The sequence below is a fragment of the Taeniopygia guttata genome, chromosome 4 (genome assembly GCF_048771995.1).
Source record: "Taeniopygia guttata chromosome 4, bTaeGut7.mat, whole genome shotgun sequence".
In the NCBI taxonomy this organism is placed as follows: Eukaryota; Metazoa; Chordata; class Aves; order Passeriformes; family Estrildidae; genus Taeniopygia; species Taeniopygia guttata.
Window position 1 is genome coordinate 1,064,919 of NC_133028.1, and position 25,154 is coordinate 1,090,072.

Below are 25,154 nucleotides of genomic sequence, written 5' to 3' on the forward strand. Positions count from 1 at the left end.
TGTCCGGGCATTCACTCTCTCCTGACCAGAAATCGGTGCCCAGGGCAGGTGTGGGTCACACTTCAGGTGCCTCCGCAGGTTGATCTGATCCCTGTTTGGGGTGTAACGGGGTTGTTCCTGTGAAATGTTGGTCAGCAGGGACAGGAAAACCTTCCTGGGGTTTTTCTTTTGTGTGACGTTGGAAAGGAGGGCATCCAGTGGGACTTGGGTGGGCTGGAGAGGTGAGCACGGGGGAAGTTCATGGAATTCATCTTGAGGGTGTTCCCATGCAGAAATTGTTCCTGAAACCCAGACAGGGCCAGAGCTGGGCTGGAGCCGCTCTGGGGAGCAGGACTGGGATGTCCCCGGCGATTGCTCGGGGCGCTGGCACAGGAACAGCCTTTGGGAGTGCCCTCGCTTCTGCCACACTCCCAAAAATCATCAGGGAATTAGCGCGGGGCCGGAGCCGTCCCGGCTGAGCGCGGCGGCTCCTCTGAGCAGCGCTCCCCACCGCGGTGACACCTCGGAGCTTCCCGCCCCGTGCCAAGGCACAAGTCCCAGCACCATCCCGAGGGCAGGGCGGGGCACGAGTTCGGGAGGGTTGGGGTGGGTAACGATTTTGGGAGGGTTGGGGTGGGTAACGACTTTGGGAGGGTTGGGGTGGGTAACGATTTCGGGAGGGTTGGAGTGGGTGACGATTTTGGGAGGGTTGGAGTGGGTAATGATTTTGGGAGAGTTGGGGTGGGTAATGATTTTGGGAGGGTTGGGGTGGGTAACGATTTTGGCAGGGCTGGGGTGGGTAACGATTTTGGGAGGGTAACCATTTTGGGAGGCTTGGGGAGGGTGAGCATTTTGGGAGGGTTGGGGTAGGTAATGATTTTGGGAGGGTTGGGGTGGGTAACCATTTCAGGAGGGTTGGGGTACGCAACAATTTTGGGAGGGTAACGATTTTCGGAGGGTTGGGGTGGGTAACAATTTTGGGAGGGTTACCATTTCAGGAGGCTTGGGGAGGGTGAGCATTTCGGGAGGGTTGGGGTAGGTAATGATTTTGGGAGGGTTGGGGTGGATAACCATTTCAGGAGGGTTGGGGTGCACAACAATTTTGGGAGAGTAATGATTTTCGGAGGGTTGGGGCTGTGGCAAACACGTCCCTGCCAGACTCGGCTCCGTGCGTTCCGGGCGAGGCGAGTCCGGCTCTTCCAGCGCTGCAGGAAAATTCAAAAAAAGAACCAAAAAAAAAAAAAAACCCAAACAAAAACTCCGTGAAGCGAAGCTCTACCGTAAATAAGCTCTGCAGAGCCGAGGTGGGCATCTGTGGCAGGAGGATGTGCTCGATTCCTGCCAGCCCCAGCCATTCCGAGCGGGAATACAAACAACCTTCAGCTGCAGCAGCAGCTTATTAGTGCTGATATATCAGCGGCCGCGCGCTCGTTTGTCTCCTGTCAGCAGCAGCTGCTTATCCAGCAGATTTCCCGCTGTATTCCCGGGGAAATGGCCTGAAATTGATGTTCACAAGCCGCGGCTGACTTTATAAGGAGCTGCTGTAACTCGCGGAGCGCAGGGTTGAGGCAGGAAAGGATTAAGTTGGGTCTTATTTATAAGGAGTGAAACCCATAAATTCTGGGAGAGTTTTAAATCTCAGTGCCCAGGGCAGGAGCTGCTGCTCATCCCTGGTGGTACCTTGTGTTCTCTGAGCAGACATTTAACACCGTGATTGAAACCCCCGTGGCATCTCAGAGTTCTCTGATAATAAATATAAGGGGGGGGAAAGGGATTCAGGCTTAAAAAACAGAAAAAAAATAATTCCATATACTTTTGCTTTCTAAACTGTGAGGCATCCATGTGTTCTGTGAGAGGGAAAACTGAGTGTTTTTTAAAGAAAAGATTTTTAGGTGTTTAAACCCTCAAGAATAATGGAAATTAAAGGTCGTGTTCTCAGCTGGCCAGAGAGGATTCAGGTTCAGAGTGAGGACAGGGAACATTTGCACCTGAAACAGTTTTAGGCCTGGCCTAATCCTGTGTGGAAAAGGCAGAAGGAGGGAAGGCTGAGCCAGAAGCTCCTTCTGGGCTTGTTTGGATCTCCTTTGCCATCTCTGCAACAAGTCCTGAAGTAACATTCCCATAAGGAACATGAATTGCCCTTTCCACTCAGGGAAGCCTCTCAGCATTGTGGTGCTGCAGAGCCCTGATGATGAAATTGATTTTCCCATCCCATTTTCCCCATTTTAAACTTAATTATTTGACATTTCATCTCAATTGCTTGCTGGTTTTCACTTGCTCATGGTGTAACTTCTCATTCACTCTCCTGACCAGGTGTGGGTCACCCTTCAGGTGCCTCCACAGGTTGATCTGACTCCTGCTTGGGGTGTAACGGGGTTGTTCCTGGGAAATGTTGGTCAGCAGGGACAGAAAAACCTTCCTGGGGTTTTTCCTTTGTGTAGTGTGGGAAAGGAGAGCATCCAGTGGGACCTGGAGAGGTGAGCACGGGGGAAGCTCATGGAGTTAATCTTGAGGGTGTTCCCATGGAGAAGGGAAAATTCCAGGGAATGCTCAGAGTCCCTGGAGGGGCTCCAGGAGAGCTGGAGAGGGGCTGGGGACAAGGGACAGAGGGACAGGAGCCAGGGAATGGCTCCCACTGGGAAAGGGGAGCTTGGGCTGGGATCTTGGCAAGGAATTGCTGGCTGGGCTGGAATTCCCAGATTTGCTGTGGCTGCCCCTGGATCCCTGGCAGCTCCAAGGCCAGGTTGGACACTGGGCTTGGATCCACCTGGGATATTGGGAGGTTCCCCTGCCGTGGATGGGGTGGAATAGGATGGGATTTAAGATCCAACCCATTCCATGGTTCACCTGGGAGTGGGAACCTCCAAGGTTTCTCCAAGGGATGTAAATTCCCGCTGACGTGGAGCATGAGCTACTCCAGGGATTTTCTCCTGCTCTTCCAGGAAGGATCAGGAACCCCCTCCCCTGTCCTCAGCAGGGTCCCAGGGCTTGGCTGCAGAGCTTTGATTTCCCATCCTCTGCTTCCATCTGGGACGTCCCAATGACACATGGAGGCGTTGAGGGCACTTGGAATGTCCAGCTGGAGCAGAGGAGGCTCAGGGGAGACTCTTCGGGATTTTCTCCTCCCGAGGGGCAGCTGTGACCGGGACAGGACCTGGGGAAGGTCTGGAACTGGGCCAGGACAGGCTCAGGATGGAGTTCAGGGGAAGGTTCTTCATCCAGCGGTGCTGGCACTGCCCAGGCTCCCCAGGGAACAGGCAGAGCTCCAGGAGCGTTTGGACACGCTGGCATGGACAGGGTGGGATTGTTGGGGTGTCTGCACAGGGCCTGGGCTTGGATCCACAGGATCCAACTCAGGATATTCCCTGATTCTGTCAAAACTCCTCGGCCACAGCACAAACTCGAGTGTCTGTTGGAAGTAATGAAGAAAAATCACAACCGGGCAGCGCCGCACTTCCCGCAGCTTTCGGAGATGAGCAATTGGCACGAGCGGGGTTTTAAATAACCCAGCATGTCAGGAAAGCACAAACAAATGATGGAAAGCAAAGAAAAAACCCCAGAGCTCTGCTAAACTTTATGGTTGCCGTGCTTCGTCTTCATTTTGGTGCAGGTGTTTGTTGGGAGGTGAGTGATGGACACTCCGGAGCCGGGGAGCGGCGGCGAGCCGGAGATGGAGCACCCTGCCCTGCAACGCACGGCTCGGCTCCTTTTTTAAATGAAAATCCCATTTTTTCCCCTCCTGCTGAAGATGGATATGGCCTGAAGATCCAAACCAACTTTGCAGAGCTGGGGGAAAACCCTTCCCAGCACAGGCATCAAACGTTGCCGTGCCGCGACAGCGAAACCGGCGATGCCGAGCTGGAAACGCGGCGTAAACGCCGTGTTTAATCCCAGTTTAAACACAGCTTGCAAAGCGCGTCTGAGAGTCGGTGAGAGCTCCTAAGCCACGCCTTGGTGTCAGGAAAGCGTGTTAAGAGTCTTTTGTGAGTGTTTGAGAAGATAATCTCCTGCTGGAGCTGTTTTCAGGGCAGCACCATGATCCAAAACCTCCCTGGTGGCGTTGCACACACAGGCATTGGGATCGTTCCCTGAGGGTTTGGGCAAAATCCTGCTCTTGTCCCAAAGGATTGCCCCATTTTTATGGGTTTAATCCCTGCTGCAGACCCACCTGCTGTAGAGAGAGTGAGGTTGGGAGTGGGTGGGAATGTCCAAGGTCAGGTTGGAAGGGGCTTGGAGCGTCCTGGGACAGTGGGAGGTGTCCCTGGCCATGGAATGAGATGGGCTGTAGGGTCCCTTCCCACCCAAACATTCCATGATTCCCTGATAATTAACAGGATGTTGTCTTGCCTGTGTTAGGACACGACGAGAACACTTTGAGCTCTGAGCACCCCAAAGATGTCCTGGACTGGAGCTTCTCCAGCTGCACCCAACAAGGCCTAACCCTTCCCACAGCCATGGGCACTTCCAGAGGGGATTCCCTTGGGAGGTGGGGGTTGTGACCTTGAGCGCTGTGGGAAGATCCCATCACAGATGGGACACGCTGATGAGACTGCCTGGGCTGGAGAAGTTTTCTGCTGAATCTAACTGCGGAGTTTGGGCTGGTCTAGAGAAGTTCTGTGCTAGTGGCTTTAACTGAGGGGACTGGGCTGCTCCGGAGGAGTTCTCTGCTGGCTTTAACTGAGGAGGTTGGGCTGCTCCGGAGGAGTTCTCTGCTGGCTTTAACTGAGGAGGTTTGGCTGCTCTGGAGAAGTTCTCTGGTGGATTTAACTGAGGAGGTTGGGCTGCTCTGGAGAAGTTCTCTGATGGCTTTACTGAGGAGGTTGGGCTGCTCTAGAGGAGTTCCATGGTGGATTTAACTGGGGAGGTTTGGCTGTGCTAGAGAAGTTCTGTGGTGGCTTTATTGAGGAGATTGAGCTACTCTGGAGAAGTTCTCTGATGGCTTTACTGAGGAGTTTTGACTGAACTGGAGAAGTTTTCTGGTGGCTTTACTGAGGAGGTTGGGCTGCTCTGGAGTTCTCTGGTGGATTTAATTGAGGAGGTGGTTGGGTCCTCCAGAGGAGTTCTCTGGTGGCTTTAACTGAGGAGGTTTAGCTGCTCTGGAGAAGTTCTGTGGTGGCTTTACTGAAGGGGTTTGACTGAGCTGGAGAAGTTCTCTGGTGCCTTTAACTGAGGAGGTTTGGCTGCTCTGGAGAAGTTCTCTGCTGGCTTTAACTGAGGAGGTTTGGCTGCTCTGGAGATGTTCTCTGATGGCTTTATTGAGGAGGTTGGGCTGCTCTGGAGAAGTTCTGTGGTGGCTTTACTGAAGGGGTTTGACTGAGCTGGAGAATTTCTCTGGTGGATTGAAGTGAGGAGGTTGAGCTGCTCTGGAGTTGTTCTCTGGTGGCTTTAACTGAGAAGGTTTGGCTGCTCTGGAGAAGTACTGTGGTGGCTTTACTGAAGGGGCTTGACTGAGCTGGAGAAATTCTCTGGTGCCTTTAACTGAGGAAGTTTGGCTGCTCTGGAGAAGTTCTCCGGTGGCTTTAACTGAGCTGGAGAAGTTCTCTGGTGGCTTTACTGAGGGGTTTTGGCTGTGCTGGTGGCTTTACTGGGGGGGCTGGGCTGCTCTGCAGAAGCTCCATGCTGGTGGCTCTCCGTGACAGTGTCTCCATGCTGGTGGCTCTCTGTGCCGGTGTCACTGACCCGTGTCCGTTTGTCCCGCAGGGGAAGGTGGCCCAGACCGCCTGCATGTCGGCCTGCAAGCACCTCTCGACATCGCTGCTGCAGCTGCTGCTGGAGGCTGAGGTGAGGCAGCTGACGCTGGGGGCCCTGCACCAGTTCAACCTGGACGTGGAGGAGTGCGAGCGTAAGAGCCCAAACCTTGTCCTTGTCCTTGTCCTCATCTGTGTCCTTGTCCTTGTCCTTGTCCTTGTCCTCATCCGTGTCCTTGTCCTCGTCCTTGTCCTTGTCCTTGTCCTCATCCGTGTCCTTGTCCTTGTCCTTGTCCTTGTCCTTGTCTTCATCCTTGTCCTTGTCCTTGTTCTTGTCCTTGTCCTTGTCTTCATCCTTGTCTTCATCCTTGTCCTTGTCCTTGTCCTTGTCCTTGTCCTTGTCCTTGTCCTTGTCCTCATCTGTGTCCTTGTCCTTTCCTTGTCTTCATCCTTGTCCTCGTCCTTATCCTTGTCTTCATCCATGTCCTTGTCCTTGTCCTCATCTGTGTCCTTGTCCTTGTCTTCATCCTTTTCCTCGTCCTTGTCCTTTTCCTTGTCCTTGTCCTTGTCTTCATCCTTGTCCTTGTCCTTGTCCTCGTCCTCATCCTCGTCCTCGTCCTCGTCCTTGTCCTTGTCCTTGTCTTCATCCTCATCCTCATCCTCATCCTCGTCCTCGTCCTCGTCCTTGTCCTCGTCCTTGTCCTTGTCCTTGTCCTCAGGGGAGGAACATCGTGGTGCCACCCCCAGGGCTCTGCTCCCAAACCTGCTCCTCTTGGGTCTTCAGGCGCCCACCTGAGTTAGGGCTGGAATTCTCTGGTTGCCCTCAAGATGCTGCTTGTCCTGCTCAGTGAAAGGGTTAAAAACCAGAGCTCAGAGCAGACAAAATGCTCTTTTTAATCCTGGTTTTGGAACTAAAGTAAGGCAGAGCTTTACAGCCCTGCACAGGATCCTCTTCTCTCTGAGGGAGGTGGTTTGTTGGGATTCATCCTGGGATGGATCTGTTGGATTCATCCTGGGATGGATCCGTTGGATTCATCCTGGGATGGATCCGTTGGATTCATCCTGGGATGGGTCTGTTGGATTCATCCTGAGATGGATCTGTTGGATTCATCCTGGGATGGATCTTTTGGATTCACCTGGGATGGTTCTGTTGGATTCATCCTGGGATGGATTTGTTGGATTCATCCTGGGATGGTTCTGTTGGATTCATCCTGGGATGGATTTGTTGGATTCATCCTGGGATGGGTCTGTTGGATTCATCCTGAGATGGATCTGTTGGATTCATCCTGGGATGGATCTTTTGGATTCACCTGGGATGGTTCTGTTGGATTCATCCTGGGATGGATTTGTTGGATTCATCCTGGGATGGTTCTGTTGGATTCATCCTGGGATGGATTTGTTGGATTCATCCTGAGATGGATTCATGACTGTGATGGTTGAGAACCCGAGCTTGATAGGGCTCCTAAAGAACCCAGGTGAACTTTGATTTTAGGGGATTTTAGGGCCTTTTTCCCCCCCAAATATCCACTTTTTGGCTTTCCTGGTTGAGGTGGAGATTGGGATGTCTCATTTATCACAGAAACATGGAATTCTTTGGGCGGGAAGAGATCTTAAAGCCCATCCAGGGACACTTCCCAGTATCCCAGGGTGCTCCAAGCCCCATCCAGGCTGGCCTTGGACACTTCCAAGGATCCAGAGGAGTGACTCAGTGGCATCAGCTGTTGGTTTCATCGTCCCCTGGCACTTCCCATTACCAAGTTCTTCCACCCTTTATCCAATATTTTCCTGACCAGATTTTGCTTCTGCTGCCCCCATCAATGCTGAGATTAAATTTACTGCTGGGAACAATACCCCAGTAGGAATTTTGCTGTTCCCAACATGGGGTTTTTCCATTTTTTTTTTAACATCCACTTGCCATTTTCCAGCCCTCAGCTGATCAGCCTGGGAGAAGGATCCCAATTTAATGATTCCCACTCAGGGAATCATAACTCTGCACCATAACTCACAAACCAATGCCTGATTTTCCTCCCGGCGCTGCCTCGATCCCCAAATTCCTGACTCCCATTTGTGTCCCCTCACGCCTTGGGAGTGTCTGCCAAGGGACGGGTGCTGGAGCTGGGAATAATGGGAAGTGTTTATCATCCCTAAGAATTCCCCGGGTTTTTTTTTGGCTGCAAACGCTCCTAACCCAGCAGTTTTCCGCCCCATCCGTAGCGTGGATCACGGAGCAGCAGCTCTTCCCTAAAAGCTGCTGCTGCCAAGGAAGATGGATGGGATTTCACAGCAGGTTGGAAAGCACAATTCCTTAAATTCCGTGTGTTTGGGGAGCCTGAGCCGGGAGCACTCAGACATCCCGGAGCAGGTGACGCCGACCCGGCAGCAGGGTCAGGGACCTGTCCCCAGCCCCGTCCCGAGGTGCCACCGGAGCAGGGAATGGAGATGGATGCTGGAGCTGGAGCCTCTCCATCCATCACTGTCAGCCCCGAGCAGACAAAATCCTTCTTCTTTCCAGCAGCAAAACTCTGCCCCTCATCCCCACGGGTCCGTCTGGTGGCTCTGCTGCGCCTGGAAATCACTTTAATTTGGTTATTTTGGAGCAGAAATCCATCAAGGTTTGAATTTTGGGATGAGGCAGTTCCAAGAGGGAAGGGGTGTATTCAGAAAATAAGCTTCAGTTTGCAAGGTTGCAGTTTATTCTTGGGTTTTTTGGTGATTTTTTAATCTTTTTTTGTACCTGAAAGCACAGGTGTGAATCTCAACATCCTCACAGTACCAGTTCACGCCTCTGCCTCTGTCCTCTTCCTCCCTCCAAATTCCCAAACCTTGCCCAATCCAGCAGTTTTATCTTGCACTTATACATTGAAATAGGATTTTCTGTCTGTTTGGAGCGCTTCCAGTGAGTGCCATGATGAGGGAATGGGGCTGCAGAGTTCTATTAAGGTTTTGTTTGTGAATGCTGAAAAAATAATCTGGTTAAAAGAGAGGTGAGATGAAGTAAGGAAATTTTTTTATTGCATATTAAGCATGGTTTGAAGGTGGTGAAGATAATTTTCTCTGTGTTAGAAGCAGATCCAATACACATTAGAAGGAAAGCTGTTTATAAACACAATTGACATCGGGAGAGGTGAAAAATGTGGGGGTTTAGACTGAAAACAAAACACTGCTAAATTAATTATCCTGATTTTTGGGATCACTGATTTTCTGTCCCATAAAAGGCATAAAAAGGGGAGTGGCTGCTGGACCAGGGAGGTGCAAGTCCAGGTGGCCAAGGGGGATTCTCAGGTGAGAGCCCACCTGCAGAGCTGCTCCTGTTCCTGGATCCCAAATTCAGGAGGACGTGGAGCTGCTGGAGAGAGCCCAGAGGAGACCCCGGAGCTGCTCCAGGGCTGGAGCCCCTCTGCTCTGGAGCCAGGCTGGGAGAGCTGGGAATGTTCCCCTGGAGAAGGGAAAATTCCAGGGAATGCTCAAGAGTCCCTGGAGGGGCTCCAGGAGAGCTGGAGAGGGACTGGGGACAAGGGACAGAGGGACAGGAGCCAGGGAATGGCTCCCACTGGGAAAGGGGAGCTTGGGCTGGGATCTTGGCAAGGAATTCCTGGCTGGGCTGGAATTCCCAGATTTGCTGTGGCTGCCCCTGGATCCCTGGCAGTGCTCAAGGCCAGGCTGGACACTGGGCTTGGATCCACCTGGGACAGTGGGAGGTGCCCCTGCCGTGGATGGGGTGGGGTGAAGATGCTCTTGAAGGTCCCTTCCCACCCAAACCAGTCCAGGATTGTGGGATTTTGGGATTCTGTGATACTTGGCAGAAAGATGAGGTTTTGATGGTACCCCTCACCTGCTCTTTAAATCTCCCTCTTCCTTAAATCTTTGGGGTTTCTTGGTGTGTTCAAAGCACAGAAAATGCAGTTTATTAATTTTTATTAATTTTATGATCTTCCAAAAGGAATCTGTTGTAGGACTGAGGAAAAGCAGTGAATTAAACAGACACCAAGATCCAGGTCTTCCATGTTTTCCTCACGTGGATATCCCTATAATCAGCAGCATTTTTGGTGTGAAAGAGGTGAAAAGAGCAGAGAAGGCACGTTGTAAAAATCCTTTTAGGTTGCTTGTGATGGGAGAAACCTGGGGAAAATCCAAGCTGTTTTCCATGGCTTTATCCTGCTGAGACCATGGAGTGTCCAGCTGGGCAAATCCTGGGGGAGATGCAGGGTGCTGAGTGGTCAGGGAGAACATCCTCTGGTGTTCCCAGCAGGAAGGCGTTTCCCAAGGTGCTTGGAGGTGTTTTGGAGCATCCTTCCATGGATTTGAGTGCTTGGATGGCACGAGTGACTCTAGGGAAGGGCTGGGGGTGGATTTGGGATGTGTTGTTGGGCACGTGTTGGGATGGTGAGGTTCTCTCACCCCTTTTAAACCTGGACTAAGGCACAGCTTAAAGGAACTGCCTAGAAAGGCTCAGTGGGACATATCTCATTATGTGTCAGTTTAGGAGACACTTCTGGGTTAAAAAGAAGCAAACAAACCAACCCTGGAGAGGGAAAAAAAAAAAAAAAACCCAAAGATTTTTGGGAACCTGTAAATTTCCTTTTTTCAGAAAAGAAAATTCATTTTTTCAGAGGGTTTCTTGTCTCCCAGAATGCATCCATAATCCAAGATTTAACAATGCAATGGGGTTTTTTTAACTTCTACATGCCCCACTTTGCTCTTTTTGAACTGATAAATCCATATAAGAATATATCATTTGATAAATATGTAGTTTTTTCATTTCTCCTCTACCTCAGACGTAGTGGGAATCAAATGGAACAACCCAGATTTGGAGATGACAGACAGAAAATCCCAAAGAAACGGGGCTGTTCTCACTCCTAGGAAGTGTTTCCCATCTCCATAACGGGTTCCAGCAGTGGCTGAGGGGTTTTTACAATCCTCGGATCATAAAATGAGCAATTCCATAATCTCCAAACTCTTTTAATTGCTGCTTCTTGGAAAATTAAAATCGCCCTAAAAATTTATATTTCCAACTCCGTCAAACACCCTATTTTTAGTCGGCCCCTCTCCTGGGGACCAGGCACACACCCAGATGTCTCTGCTGGGTTGAGGAATTCTCCATCCCTCCAGATTGTCCCAAAATGTGCCCACATGGATTCCAGCACTGCCCTTCCACACCTCCTCCCTGGCTGCTTTTTTTATTTTACTGGGAATTTTAAATTACTGGGAATTTCTCATGTGGAAACACTGGGATTTGGGGGAAGTGCCAGGGTTTGTCCATGATGCTGGAGTCATCCTCTCCCTTGGCACAATTCCAAGGACTCCCAGGTGTTCTTCCAACCTGCGATCTGCTGGAGTTAGGATATCCCGAACTGGTGTCAGTCCTGCGGCAGTGCACTGGGAAAAACCTGGATTTGGGGGGAAAAATGAGAATCTTGTCGTGGAGAGATGGGAAGGTTTAAGCAGAATGGATCAGGAGAGGAATGTCCACCCCACAGGTGCTGATCTCTCAATGTGCCGCAGGTCCTGGGGTCAGATTTGGGCACCTCCCAACAAGAGAAACCCTGAGGGGCTGGAGCCTGGCCAGGGCAGGGAACGGAGCTGGGAACGGGCTGGAGAGTTCCTGAGGGAGCTGGGAAGGGACTGGAGAGTTCCCGAGGGAGCTGGGAAGGGGCTGGAGAGTTCCTGAGGGAGCTGGGAAGGGGCTGGAGAGTTCCCGAGGGAGCTGGGAAGGGGCTGGAGAGTTCCTGAGGGAGCTGGGAAGGGGCTGGAGAGTTCCTGAGGGAGATGGGAAGGGGCTGGAGAGTTCCTGAGGGAGCTGGGAAGGGGCTGGAGAGTTCCCGAGGGAGCTGGGAAGGGGCTGGAGAGTTCCTGAGGGAGCTGGGAAGGGGCTGGAGAGTTCCTGAGGGAGCTGGGAAGGAGCTGGAGAGTTCCCAAGGGAGCTGAGGGGGCTCAGCCTGGAGCAAAGGAGGCTCAGGGGGACCTTGTGGCTCTGCACAGCTCCTGCCAGGAGGGGACAGCCGGGGGGATTTGGGATCTGTTCCCAGGGAACAGGGACAGGACACAGGGAATGGCTTCCCACTGCCAGAGGGCAGGGATGGATGGGATCTTGGGAAGGAATTCCTGGCTGAGAGGGTGGGGAGGCCCTGGCACAGGTTGCCCAGAGAAGCTGCGGCTGCCCATGGATCCCTGGAAGGCAAAGCTGGACCCCAGCCTGGCCTTGGGCACTTCCAGGGATGGAAATTCCACAGCCTCTTGAGCTGATGGTGGGATGAGCACGGTTCACATTTGCTGGTGTTGGTGTTTAATGATCTGAGAACTTCACATCTGCCAGGACACATCCACTGCACACCGTGGGTTCGGGTCCGGGAACCTCTGCAGATCCATGACCCGACTCTTACGGATCGAGCCAGTCCAGTGGATTCCATTCCAAATTTCTTGGCATGCATCTCCAACATCCTTCTGAAGAGCTTCCTTCAGTTCAACTTGAACAACGTCTCGTGGTCAGGCCCTGAGGGGTCCCTCCCTGGGGTTGTGGGTGCTCCTCAGCCCTGCCAGTGTCCCATGACGGGGACACTCCTTTCTCTGCAGGGACAGCACGCCAGGCCCGTCCTCGTTCCATCAGAGGAACGTTTGATGGGGAGGGAGGGAAGTTTTCCTTTAATCTGACCCTGTTCAGAGTTTTTTGGGTGACTCCTCCTTCTTCCCACAGCTCTCTGAAACTACCCAGATGGGAATGAGCTCTGAGAGCTCGGGCTGTAATGGGGAACAGCTTCAGAGCGGGGCTGTGTGGGAATGGTGTGGGAGAAGGAGAAGCTCAGTATGGAAACGGGGTGAAGGAGACGCTCCGTGTGGGAATTGGGATCTTCTCTCTGTTCCTTTTGTCTCGATTCCTCCCCAACATTTCTCACCTTTTCCCACCTGTGAGCTTCTCCAGAATCCACGCATGGATTTGTTCTTCAGCCTCAGTGTCCTCAAAGTGTCACTTTGTTCCTGGGGATACGGAACAGGACGTCCCATCACTTGGCTTTTCCAGGACGGCCTTCCAAGGTTTTATCCAAGGATGTCCCATCACTTGGCTTTCCTAGGATGTCCTTCCAAGGCTTTATCCAAGGAAGATGTCTTCAAGGTGTCCATCCTTCTTCGATGAATCCTGAGATGGTTGATCACCCAGATGTTATCTGTGGCCACGAGCAGATTGGTCCATGTTCCCTTCCCTGGGACCTGCTTCAGCCTCCATCCCGAAGGTGCCATCACAAATCCCGCATAGTTCAGAGGAAATCTTGCCCTCAAATGATGTTTTTGAGGGATTTTTACCGCTCAATCCATGCAAGGCCCTGTCCCCACATGCGCAGCCGCGCTGGGGGCACAGGGAGATCCCCCCATTGGCTGTAATTAATTAATTTACAGTGGATGTCTCTTTTCTGCCGTGCCTTTGAACTCTTTATTCTTTGTCCATTGTAAAGGGCTTAACGGTTCCTGTTCCTTGATTCTTTCATCAGTGAAATGTTTTGGAAGAGAGGTTGGAGTCCCCCTGTGACCTGCCCTGGGTGGCCCAAGCCTGTAGACCTTGCAAAGACATTACTTTTTTGGCCTGAACACAAACCCCTCAAACCTTTAGCCTGGCTAAATGCTTTGTACAAACAGCCGCATACTGATCTGCTCTATTCTCCGGTGATTTTCTGCTCAAGGGGCTGCTCTGTAGGTTGCTTGCTATGTTTGCCACTTGCCTTGGTCGTGAAGACAGTACAATAAAGGAATCCGACAGTACTGAGGCCAACACTGCGCTCGGTTGTTCCGAGGAAATTGTCCTGAAATCTGCTTGAAGAGATTAAACCCAAGAAGAACTGGCTGTGTCTCTCCTCTAAAGCTCCGCTCTCCTCTTTGTTTCTCCTTTTTTGCTCCGAGACTTTGTTCATTCCTCCTTCAGAATGGGTTGGTGGCATTGGTATGTAAAGTGTGACCTGCGATTACAGGAGGTGCAGCTCCTTCTCCGGCAGCCCAGGGGAAGCATTGCGTTCATTCCTCTGCAGCTTTTCCGAGTGTCTGGGCCGAATTCCTGTTCTCGTTTCTTCTGGGATATGAAAAATATCAGCTCTTACATCATTTCTTCTTGGACACAGAGAATATCAGCTCCTACATTATTTCTTTTGGAACACAAAAAGATCAGCTCCTATATAATTTCTTCTTGGACACAAAGAATATCAGCTCCCACATTATTTCTTCTTGGACACAAAGAATATCAGCTCCTACATTATTTCTTCTGGGACACAAAGAATATCAGCTCCTATATAATTTCTTCTGGGACACAGAGAATATCAGCTTGGATGTCAACCACAGAATCCCAGACCTGTAGGATTTGGGTTGGAAAGGACTTTAAGGAGCATCTCGTTCCAGCCATTGCAGGGACACCTTGCACTAGAAGGTTCCAGAGCTTTGTTAATTCGGTGTTGATTAATCTTTTGATGTGAATTGCTGTTAAGTGTTGGCTCAGTGTGTGACCATCCTAAGTATTGAAGTGTCACTCCGTAACTCTCCCAGCTTGATCCAGTAGCTTCCTTAGGAGTCACAGATTGGCTTGGGATGGAAGGAGCCTTAAAGACCATCTCATTCCAGCCGTGGGCATGGACACCTTTCTTTAGAAGGTTCCAGAGCATTGTTCATTCAGTATTTTGGTGAAAATTACAGCTTAAATCAGTGTTGGCTCCATGTGCAACATCCTAAATTTAGAAGGGCAGTGTCATTCCATAACTCTCCCAGCCTTCCTCCAGTAGGTTCCTCAGGAATCACTGATTGGTTTGGGATGGAAAAGCCCTTAAAAGCCATCCAGTTTAGGGTGGAAAATACCTTAAAAGCCATCTAACTCAGGATGGAAAACACCTTAAAATCCATCCAGTTCCAACCTTTCCATGGGCAGGGAACTGTGGGAAGGGACAATGGGCAGAGACAGCAAAAGGTGAGCTGCTGAGGAGCAGCCGTGTCCTGGGATGAAATCTCTCCTGGAATGAAATCTGTCTTGAGATGAAATCTCTTTTGGGATGAAGTCTGTCTTGGGATAAAATCTGTTTTGGGATGAAATCCGCCTTGGGATGAAATCTGTCTTGGAATGGAATCTGTCTTGGGTTTCTCACAAGCAGCCGACAGCGGTGATAAATCCACCAGCCTTGTGAGAACATTCACAATCACAGGCATTTTCTCATGAGGGTTTTGAAGTTCATGCTTTGGGGAAGATCTTAAATTTCCCAACTCTGTGTGTGCTGCTAAATAGATGCTGAACAGCTGTGAGGCCCTTGATCCAAAATAGAAACTCGCTTTCCTCACAGTCCTTCCAGGCTTTCTTTTCCAGGATTTCTCCAAGCGTAATCAGGAACATGAGGTGACCCCACCCTTGGAGGGTAGGACATCGTGGTTGGGTTCCTCAGCCTGGGGACATCTCCAACCCTGAACCACCCAGAGGCGTTTCACCTCTTGAGAAGGTGCTCAAGCCCCATTTCTCACTTCTAAACATTTTTAGTTTCTCAGGTATTGTGCTTTTCCAAAGGGTTTTAGGATTGATGTGGCTTTCGGGATAATTGTTCCAGATGGGACAGTGGGGCGTAGAGGGGATGTGTAAAGATGATTTATCCCTTGCAGATCAGAGTCAGAGGGTTTGTGTTGATCCTCCCTCCCTGCTGGCTCGGGCAAGCTGCAGTCAAATTTTATAGCAAACCTACATTAAAATGCCTTTGCAGTTAGGATTAATTAAAACAGTTTTTGAGGGACACATGTGAAGTCCCTCTGGGCTCTTTGCACCCGGAATATTGCAGGATTGGTCAGTGGAATCCGCTGGAACTGAGCAGCTCTGATCTCAAGGAATCATGGGATGGTTTGGGATGGAGAGGCCTTCAACATCATCCAGTTCCCATTTGTTGTCCATGTTCTGCCATGGGCAGGGACACCTTCCACTGTCTCAGGATGCTCCAAGTCCCCATGTCCGACCTAGCCTGGGACTTTTCCAGGGATCCAGGCATTGCCTCGATTCTTTCCTCACATTTCTCACTTTTTCCCACCTGTGAGCTTCTCCAGAGCTCCAGACAGCCACAGCTTCTCTGGGCACCCTGTGCCAGGGCCTGCCCACCCTCCCAGGGAAGGGGAGGAACTTCCTCCTCTTCATCCCTGTCCAGTCCCATCCTGTGCAAAACTCCAAAGGCACGACCATGGATGGTTCCCGCTGACTTTGGTTTGTGCTTTTTCTATCCAAAATCTAAATACGGACAGTCATGTCCATAATTTCTGTTTTTATTTGCTCATTGCTCCTTTTGACTCATAACTTCAGATGAAAGCAATGATTTCCCAGCCGTGTTTGCTCTTGTCCTGCAGCGGTTGTCACTTGAGCGATCGCTGCAAAGATGAGCGATGGTTTCAATCTCAAAGCTCTTCTGGCATCTGAGACTATTAAAAAGCAGAGTCTGAGAAGTCTCCCCCGTGCCCCTGGAGGTGCCTGTGTCTGGCTTGAAGGATGTTCTCCATCCCAAGGTTTTAATGGAAGGTGGAGCAAGGGAGCTGATTAATAACCCTGCTTTGCTTCCCCGAAATGAGGCGGTTGAGGGACAGGACTGAGTCCTGGTGTTTCACTCATTAATCTCTTCTTGTTAGAGCCAAGGGGCTGCTCCGTGATTGGGCTGCTCGAGGAAGGCTTTGGAAACGGGGGTGTGATGATTTATGTTCCTGATTTTGTGGCCTTGGCTTGGGAATAGGAAAACTTTTGGGAGGACAAGTGTTCAAGGCAAAGACCACCTGACACGAAATCACTTTGTCCATTGGTGCCTCTGATTAGTCAGGGAGACAAAAGGCAAAATCCTCCTTCCATATTGCCCAGCCATCCCTAATCCTCATCTTTGTGGTGCTTTAGGAGCTGTTGGAGGGTTCCTGTAGGGTGAAAACTGGGATAGATGGGCGATAATGGGCCACGTAACTGAAAAATCTGTATTTGGTGTATATTTTCCCTCCTTTCTCCCCTTTTCCCATCACACCTGGCTTCATCCCAAGAAAACATTTCATTCCTCCAGCACCTCCAGTGCCTGCAGGAGCCACGCAACTCAAGCCCAGGCAGGTGCTCCCCCTCGAGCCTTTGGTGGCGTTGAGCTGTGGCCTCACAGCCCAGGTCCCCTCAGTGCCGAGAGGTTGTGAGGAGAGCGGAGATGAAGCTGTAACCGCAGAGGGTGAAAATGAAGTGAAGTTGGCCAGAACCAACCTCAAAAGACACCCTGGGATGCATGCAGGCGTCGGCTTCGTGAGCATTCCCAAGGAAAAGCTGCTAAATGCCATGGAAGAACCAAGGTCCTCTAACATGGATCCATTCAAGCCGCTCCAGCGGTTTTAGGTTTGGTTTAAAGAATGGATTAGGAGAAAAATGAACAACCAAAGTATGAAATTTTGGCCAGATTAGGCTGGAAGGAGATAAATGTGGCCTTGGAAATATTCTCTTCGCTTTAGAAGCCAACGTTATTCAGTTGTCAGATGTCTTCATCCACCAGAAATAAAAATGCCACCCAACGGCCGCGGTTCTCCGCGTTTGGGCTGACCAAGAGGCGCCATCACCAGATCATGCAAATAATCTGCTGCCTGATAATTAATGACGCAGCCGGGCATATTTTTTTGATGAATGCTCATGGAGCCTGGTGACAGGCGTGAAATTAGAAAATTCCTTCAGCGCCCTAAAATATAAATAGCTTTCGGAACTGAAAAGAGTTTCACAGCTGAAGATTTTATTGTGTTGAGAGGAAAAACTTTTCCACCCCCATCCCCCCCTTTCTTCTGGGCGAGTTGTTTGTCCGTTCACAAAACAAATACTCTGAAGCCCAGTGCAGCTCATGGGAATAAATTTCAGGTCGAATTAGTACAGTTTCCTTGCTGTCAGGACGGTGGAATTAATGGTGTTTTGATGACACGAATTTTGAAGGGCAAACAAAGACGCTGAAGGGAGGGAGACATGACTCCTTAGAAGCGCGGTCCTCCTCTCCCCCAGCCTCTCTTGTCTTCCCTGTCATCCGTCTGCCAATCTCCCTGTCCATGGTTAGTTAAAGGCGCTTTTTATCCTCTTTTCTTTCCCACAGAGTTTGCCAGATCCGGCCCAGTGCCTGGGTTCCAAGGGGACACGCTGCAGTTGGCCTTCATCGACTTGAGACAAGTAAGTCTTTGTGTTTTTGTTTTTTGTTTTGCTTTTAAGATGTGTGACTGAAGACCATCAGGTCTTAAGGGAAGGGAGAGGAGGGGAAACGGCGTCAGTGATTTACGCCAGAGACCTATATTTCCCCCCTCCTCCTCCTCTCGTCGCTCGAAGCCACCTCCTTACCGAGTGCTCCTGGAGATGGTGGAGGTGAAAAGGGCTGGTGGAAGGGGGCGAGGAAGAAAGCCAGGCCTGACCCTGGCCACCGGGGCCATTGTGCTGCCGTTGGCTTCTGCGGGCGCGGCGCAGAGGGACCGCGGCGACTCCGCGGCCGGTGCCGAGCAGGTGCTGGGAACAGAGAGAGCAGTGATGCAGAGCCCGCCCGCCTCGAGGACCTTTGTTCCCAGAGAATGCCCATGGAGGCATTTGCAAGGGCGGAGGGATTTGCATTCCCCTGTGTCCGTGCCCGTTTGTGTCCCTCTCTGTGTCCCTCTCTGTGTCCCTCTGCCACTCGGCCACCCCCCCGCCCCATCCCCTCTTCCGCAGATGCTCCCCGGCCAGGAATGACAAAGTGGCTCTTGGGGAAGATGGTTGGGGAAGGCTCCACCCATCGGTGGCCACCTCTGGAGGGGGCCCCGTTGGAGCCAAGTTGACCATAGCAGGTACTGTGGCCTTTGTGGGGCTTGGCAGCCAATTTTGGGAAAAGGGCCATTCTGGGGAGTCATTTGTTTGGGGAGAAATGGGCATTATTGATACACTAGGCCGGGGGGAAAAGTGAGGTGGTCCTGTCATCTCTTGGCACTGAAGATGGATGGGTTGGAGAGAAAGTCTGAATGAAGTAAGACTCAATGACTGATGCTTCTCTCCTATTAAAACAATCTTTTTTTGTCTGTTAAACCCCCCTGGCTTTGTCCCTGCTGCCATCATGATGCAGTGCCTCTTGTTTGCGGGGTTGACGTAGTTTGCATTCTGAAAACTTTCGGGTGCCGAGGGTATTTCTTAAATCTGCATAATCCCTTGTATCGATGATCTTGCCCCTGCCTCTGATTCGTGCTGGAGCTGCTTTCAACCTGCCAGGGTTTGAGAACTCCTCAGAATCCAATTGATGTGCGGGGAGCCATCTGTCATCCCATGACACTTCTGTTAACTTTAATAACATCAGGACGCCGCTTTTCGGGCCCGGGCCCGCCAGGAACTGCCAAATTTGTTTGCAAAACGGTCCCAGCAGCTCCATGGGAGAGGTGTGCGTTATCACCAGGCTGTGTTGACACTTTTATCTTCATTAGCTCCTTGGCGCTTTGTTGACTGCGGCGCTCGGCGCGCCCGCGGCCTCCTGGGTGTGAGGAAATGTGGAGGCCCTGGGCCTTTTCCAAGCACCAGGCCGTGAATATGGGGATTTTGGAGAGGCAACCTGCGGCTCTTGGAAGAGTGAAACGCCTGGAAATGGCTCGGGGAGACCGAGCCAGTGAAACATTCGTGTGGTTCGTGAGTGCAAAACGCAGCCAGAGGGACCCAGCTTGGGTGAGGAGGAGGAGGAGGAGGAGGAGCAGGAGCCTCCTCAGTCCTTCCTCCTCTGTCCAGTGGGTGTCTTTGGGCATGGAGGTTTCATCTTTGTTCCAAGAGGTGCTCCAGGTTTTGTTCTTGCATTTAACAGCGGCAGCACCTCTGAATCTCAAGGCCAGGTGGACAAGGATTGGAGGACCCTGGGACAGTGGGAGGTGTCCCTGCCCATGGCAGGGGGTGGGACTGGATGGGTTTTGAGGTCCCTTCCCACCCAAACCTTCCCAGGATTCTGTGACTATGGAAGGAGGAAGGGGAGATGCAGGTGCCAGGTGAGGATGGGAAGTCCTGGCTCTCCTGGGTAGTGGATGATGATGGATGAGGGGAAAATCAAGGTGTTGTACAGATACAGAGCAGTTCCCCCCCCTGCTCCTGTCGATGAGCTGCTCTGGTGGCATGTTGGAATGTGTCACCAGAGCCCACCCAAGTGGCCACCAACGCTCCCAGCACTTCTTGTTGGCCTGCAGCTCCAGCTGGGAGCAGGGAGAGGTGGAGAGGTCATGGATGAAGGGCTTTGATTGCTCTTCAAGTTGCCTTGAAATTTTTCTTGTTGGACTTGGCGTTCTTTCTCTTTTAAACCATGAAATTAAACTGAAGCAGAGTAGACTAAGTGGGATATTGGGAAGGAATTCCTCTCTGTGAGGGTGGGGAGGGACAGGGATGGAACCCAAGGCCTCCCAGAGCAGCTGGGTCCCTGGAGGTGTCCAAGGCCAGGTTGGACATTGGGACTGGGATAGTGCAAGGTGTCCCTGTCCATGGCAGGGGATGGAGTGGGATGAGATTTAAGGTCCCTTCCAACTCAAACCATTCCATGATTCTGTGGAATGTCACCACAATGTTGATTTAAGTGGAATGACCCAGGGAGGAAAAATGACTGGGCAAGAATTCACCAAAGTAGGGAAATTAAAGAGATTTCCCTTCCCAACATATTTCAGTCGGAGCTGTTGCAGAACATTTGTAAATCCGAGAAGATTTTCAATGTAATGGGGGATGATTAAGGGAATGACTGAAATTAATGAACTATGAAGTGATAGGAAAATGTGGTGACTTGGTTTGTGCCTTGGTGCAGATCCTTGTAGTGGGAAATAAACCCTAGAAAGATGTCACTGTTTAAAGGCATCAGAGTTTGTCCTTGTTCAGAGCAGCAGACTCAAGTTTTGTACATCAAAATCCTGGTTTTCCCCTCATGCCTAAGGAAATCAGGAGCAATTCCATCCCTGACTGGGAAAGAGGAAGAGCTGAGCCCAGAGAATCAAAATCACTATTTTGAGCAGGCAGAAATGTAAAATGGGGCTTGATTTCCTATTCTGGGACAATTCTAATTCCATAAATACCCTTAATGAAGTCATAAAGGAAACCAGCTCCCATCTCGAGTCCTTCTGCAGGAGTGGGACTCAAATAATTAAGGTTTTACAAGGAAGCAATATTTGCTTTTCCCATTCCACTTCAAACATTGCTCTTACACACTCAGAAATCTGAAAAAAAAAATTTAGTCCCATGAATAACCTTGCTGAAATTTGAAATAACCAGCTCCTCTGGATCTTCACCAAACACCCCTGGATGCCCAAACACCACTGGAGATCTCCAGGTGCTCCCAGGTCATTCCCAAGCCCATATGTGGAATCATCCCCTGTTTTCCCCACAGCGGGAAGTGTTTTCATTTTTGGTTTTCATGGGTTTGTTGTGAGGATGTTGGTGCAAGAGGAAGGTTTTGTGCTGGTCTCTGAGGTCCCTGCGATCCCTGGCCACGCCAGTCTCTCCTAGAAGCCGGATCAGCGCTCGTGGCCGCCTTCCAAGGAAAATCTGTCTCCAGCAGTTGAAGAATTCCGCTCTGGGCTCCAGGGAGGGCACGTACTCAGTGATGAGAGCTCCCTCCTCCTGTCCAGCCAGTTGTAAATCCTGAGTGCTCAGTTTCCTCTGCAAGTGCCATCCTCAGCTCTGAGGGAAGTTTGGACCAAGGCAGGTGGGAACTCACCTGGATGAGGCTCCAGCGTGTCCGAGGGATGGGCACAGGGAGGTTCCACTCTTCTCCCCCAGCACTGTTCTGCTTTGCTTTGTGCAGTCTTGGTGGGTTCCAGTTTCAGCATCTGCTCCTCAAACCCCGTCCGTGGGGTTAAGACAGGCAAGGTCAGGCTTAGGTGGGATCTTGGCAAGGAATTCCTGTCTGGGAGGGTGGGGAGGGGCTGGGCTGGAATTCCCAGATTTGCTGTGGCTGCCCTTGGATCCCTGGCAGTGCCGAAGGTTGGACGTGGGGTTTGGAGCACCCTGGGACAGTGGGAGGTGTCCCTTTATGGTCCCATCCAACACAACCCATTCCATGACTCTGCTCATCCCATGGGAAGTGCTTTGTTTGTGTGTTTTCCCTGTGTTGGGATCCAGCTGTGGTTATTGTGGGATCCTGCTGGGAATGGGAAGTCTCCCTCCAATGTGCTCATTTTTCTCTTATTAGCTCTGATAGAGGCACTTAATGAAAGAATGATCCCCTCGGGAACACAATTCCCTCCCATCCCTGCTCTGTGGTAGAATCATGGAATGGTTTGGGTGGGAAGAGACCTTAAATCCCATCCCATTCCACCCCTGCCATGGCAGGGACACCTCCCACTATCCCAGGGTGCTCCAAGCCACAGTGTCCAACCTGGCCTGGGACACTTCCAGGGATCCAGGGGCATCCCTGACTTCTCCCAGGTTTCCTCTCTCCTGTGCAGTCACCAGATGTTCCCGTTTTCTCCAGCCCTACACCTTTTTATCTGAAAATAAGAACCAAGTAGAGGAGCAAAGCTGCAGCATGTGCTCATCCCTGAGCCTCACATTCCAGGAGCTGGGATTCCTGGGCTCCATGCCTGGTTTGAAGGAACCACCTGCTCCCTTGGAGGGAGCAGCCAGTGGGAGGTCACCCCGGGAACTCCAGCTGTGCTGGGATGGTGGGCTTCCAGCCCGGCTCCTTATCAAATATCAGCTGATAAATCAGGTGTTGGGAACCCCCTCTGCCTGCCTTGGTGGCTGCTCTAAGGGCACTGGGAGGCCTGGAATTGTGTCCTTGTGTCAGGCACTGGAACAGCTCTCTAGGGAATGGGCACATTCCCGACGCTGCCGGAGCTCCGGGAGTGTTGGGACAAAGCGCTCAGGAGTGCCCAGGATGGGATTTTGGGGTGTCCCAGGTGTTGGACTCGATTTTGGTGGATCTCTTTCCACTCAGGACCTCCCATGAGATGTATCCCCGTCTCCTACTCCTTCTGTGTGCCCCAGGGCTTCCATCCCCAGGTGGTGGCTGAGGGAACGCCCTTGGGAATTTGGGATGAAGGTCCCCTTGGTGTGACACTGGTGGCCCTGGCCACTCAGCTCTGTCACCATTCTGGTGGTGGGAAGGTGGAGCCAGTCCCTCCAATCACTCCATGCAGGGTCCAGGATGCCCTGAAGTTTCATTCCCACCAGGCAGGGAGCTCTGAGTTGTTTTTTCACCTTGTTTTTCTATCTTACAGCTCAATGTGGCTCCCCAGCCCTGTGCAAAGTCAGGAGATGTTTGGGGAGCAGAGCAAAAACAAGACTTTGGGTGAGCCCAGGGCCATCCTGCTCAGCAAACTGGTTTGGCTGATCCTTCCCAGCTGGTTTAGCTGGGAGATGGAGCAGAAGCTGAGAACTGCACGGAGGGGGTGATCAATTAACCGAACTCTCCCGCCGAGGTGTCTCCTCCCGCATGTCCCTGCTTGTGTCTCCAGGGTTTCTGCTGGGAGAGCAGCTCCCACGGCTTTGTTGCCACGTTAGTCACTGGATGCAGGAGGGCAGGGATGAAAAGGTGACTCACGAGGGGTTTTCAGCTCGTTTCGGTCGCTGTTTTTCATCTCCAAATTGTTCCCTTGGCTCCAGCCCCCCTCCCCCACTGCCTCAGCCTCAGAACTCGAGATCTTGGAATTCTCTCGCTCTGCTCCGGCCAGAGATGGATCTGAGTGCTGGGTTTTGTCCCAGGAAGCTGTGGATCTCTGGAAGTGTCCCAGGCCAGGCTGGACGCTGGATCCCCCTGAGGCACTGGGAGGTGTCCCTGCCCATCCCAGGGGGTTGGAACTGGATGATCTCCACGGTCCCCAACCCAGCCCCTTCCATGATTTTGAGAATCCAGGTTGTACTTTTGGGTTTCTGCTCACCTTCAGTGTTTAGGGCTCTTTGCAGGGGAGGTTTTTACCATGGAAAGACAACATTTGCATTTTGCATCTTTTTTACTTTATAATCAGCAAAGAGTCACTCAGGTTGGGAAACGCCTCCAAGATCATCAACCAACCATCAACCTCTCCCATTCTCCCTGTTTTCCTGCATCCTTCACTCTTGCTTAACAACCCCTGAATTCTGCCACCGCTTTTTCTGTGGCCTCTGCCTCATTGTCCTGTCCAGCCCGGTGACCCAAAGCCCTTTTCCAGCTCTGCATCCCCACCCGCAGCTCCCAAACGTGCCAAGGGAAATGCTGAATTCCAGAATCCCGTTAATCTTTCCTGGCAAACACCTGGAGCACTCAGGAAACAGAGGTGTGAAGGCACAGGTTCCAGTGTCAGCCCTAATTCCTCATTTCCCAGCAAGGAGAGGTTGGAGCTGGTTGGATCATCACCCCTAAATCCAGGATTTTGCTGTTCAGATCCTATCTCCAGCTCTTAATTACTTCAGTGGCTCCTCTCCAAGTTCCTTACACCGACTGATATCTCCTGGATCATTTATCCAGCGTAATTAATCACCTTCATTAAGATGGTGCCCACAGGCCATCGGAAAGTGCCCGTTTTGCTGCTTCCTGTGCGAACACGAAGCCCTGAAGAGTCTGAGGAGATAATGAAGAGCAGCAAGGGCAGGTGCCTGACTTCCAGCTGAGCTAATTACTGCTAATTAAAGGATATTTTGTTTCCTAACACCCCTGAGTGTGATGGAGGCTTCTCCAGGCATCCATAACCACATCAGCTTCCCAGAAGTTGTTGTTATTATTATTCTTAATATTAATATTATCGCCTTCATCCTCTGTCCCGCCTCTCTACTTCCAGAAAACCCAAATTATCCCGGCTTTCCTGAATGCCAGGTTGCCTGGGGAAGCCAAAGCTGCAGTTAATTCCTGGTGGACCTCAGGGGTGGCTGAGTGTCCTCTCCAAGGTCATCGGCAGGGGGAAGTCATTCATTTCGTTAACACAAAGAAACCACCTCGACATTGGATTTCTCTGTCTGGAAATGCCTGGATTTGTGTTCTCAATCCACAATTGGAATGAATTTACCTTTGAAACTCTGTGATGTTGCAGATTTATTGAGTTAAAGGGCTGGACAAGCCTTTCCATGGAGAAATCTTCCCCAGTAGCTAACCTGAATCTCCTGTGGCACAACTTGAGGCCGTTTCCTCTTTTCCTGTTGCTTTTTCACTCAGGAGAAGGGACCATTCCCTGTTAAAGTATTGTCTCCATCCATCCCTCTCCCGCCCCTTGGCTCCCTAAAAACACTTGGGAGAGGTGAAGAAACAGAAAAAAGATGGAGGGAAACCAAAATTATCAATGTTCAATGAGGGGCCCTTTCTTGCCTTTATTTCCTGCTCCCAATGCCACCTGATCCTTGTGCCTCGGTGTTCGCGTGTCACCCCCAGGCAGTGACACCAAAACGAGGCGTTTTCCCTGGAAAACCAACTGGATATGGGTCAAAACCGTCCCAGGGCAGCTGGGAGACATCTAAGAAGCAGAAAGAGGTATTAGGGAACTCTTCTGGGACCTCCTGAATTTCAGCCTGAGCTCCAGCCCACAGCCAGGTGTCCCACACCTCCGGCGCTGCTCACCCTTCCTGGAATTCCC

At 51.3% G+C, this 25,154-nt stretch overlaps 1 protein-coding gene across 5 annotated transcripts in view; it reads left to right on the forward strand.

Annotated features, from left to right (window-relative positions):
* EXOC6B (exocyst complex component 6B) overlaps positions 1-25,154 on the forward strand; it is a 280,446-nt gene that overhangs the window by 193,124 nt on the left and 62,168 nt on the right. For all 5 annotated transcript variants that reach the window (XM_072927819.1, XM_072927818.1, XM_072927820.1 and 2 more), the window contains 2 exons: positions 5,680-5,821; positions 17,741-17,814. In XM_072927819.1, the coding sequence (XP_072783920.1) occupies positions 5,680-5,821; positions 17,741-17,814 (216 nt within the window). The remainder of the gene's footprint in view (positions 1-5,679; positions 5,822-17,740; positions 17,815-25,154) is intronic.